The following is a 429-nucleotide window of genomic DNA, read 5'->3' as shown; positions in this document are numbered from 1 at the left end:
CCCCCCATTTCCAGCTGGCACTCCCCTCCCCCCGGGCACTCACTGGGGCACACCAGCGCTTCCTTGGCCGTGATGCTCTTGTTGCAGGCGAAGCACATGGTCATGCCCGACACGGAGATGGTGGTGAAGAGGTGCCCGTTGGTGTACCGCGCGTCCTTCTCCTTGGCCTCCTTCATCCTCTCCTTGTCCTTGCCCTGCCCGGACAGCGGCACCGGGCGCCTGACGGGGGGGCTGCGGCACCGGGGCCGCCCCCCCGCCGCCCCCGGGGGTCTCGGCACTCGGCTCATGGCCCCGGGATGAGGAGGGGGCTGCCGCTCCGCCGCCGGGGGGGGGTCGCCGGGGAAGCGCGGGGAGAGAGCTCCGCGCTCGCCGCCGCCGCTTCCCTGCATCCCGTTTCCACGGCAACCGGAGGGATGCGGGGGGGGGGGG

At 73.4% G+C, this 429-nt stretch overlaps 1 protein-coding gene across 1 annotated transcript in view; it reads right to left on the bottom strand.

Moving 5' to 3' along the window:
* LOC121340308 (rho guanine nucleotide exchange factor 2-like) overlaps nucleotides 1–389 on the bottom strand; it is a 3745-nt gene extending 3356 nt beyond the window's left edge. The window contains exon 1 of the mRNA XM_041412993.1: nucleotides 44–389. Coding sequence (XP_041268927.1) covers nucleotides 44–389 — 346 coding nt within the window. The remainder of the gene's footprint in view (nucleotides 1–43) is intronic.
* Between the last annotated feature and the right edge of the window lie 40 nt (nucleotides 390–429).

The sequence above is a fragment of the Onychostruthus taczanowskii genome, unplaced genomic scaffold (genome assembly GCF_017590055.1).
Source record: "Onychostruthus taczanowskii isolate IOZ18803 unplaced genomic scaffold, ASM1759005v1 scaffold1021, whole genome shotgun sequence".
Lineage (NCBI taxonomy): Eukaryota > Metazoa > Chordata > Aves > Passeriformes > Passeridae > Onychostruthus > Onychostruthus taczanowskii.
This window is presented reverse-complemented; position numbering and strand designations above follow the sequence as displayed.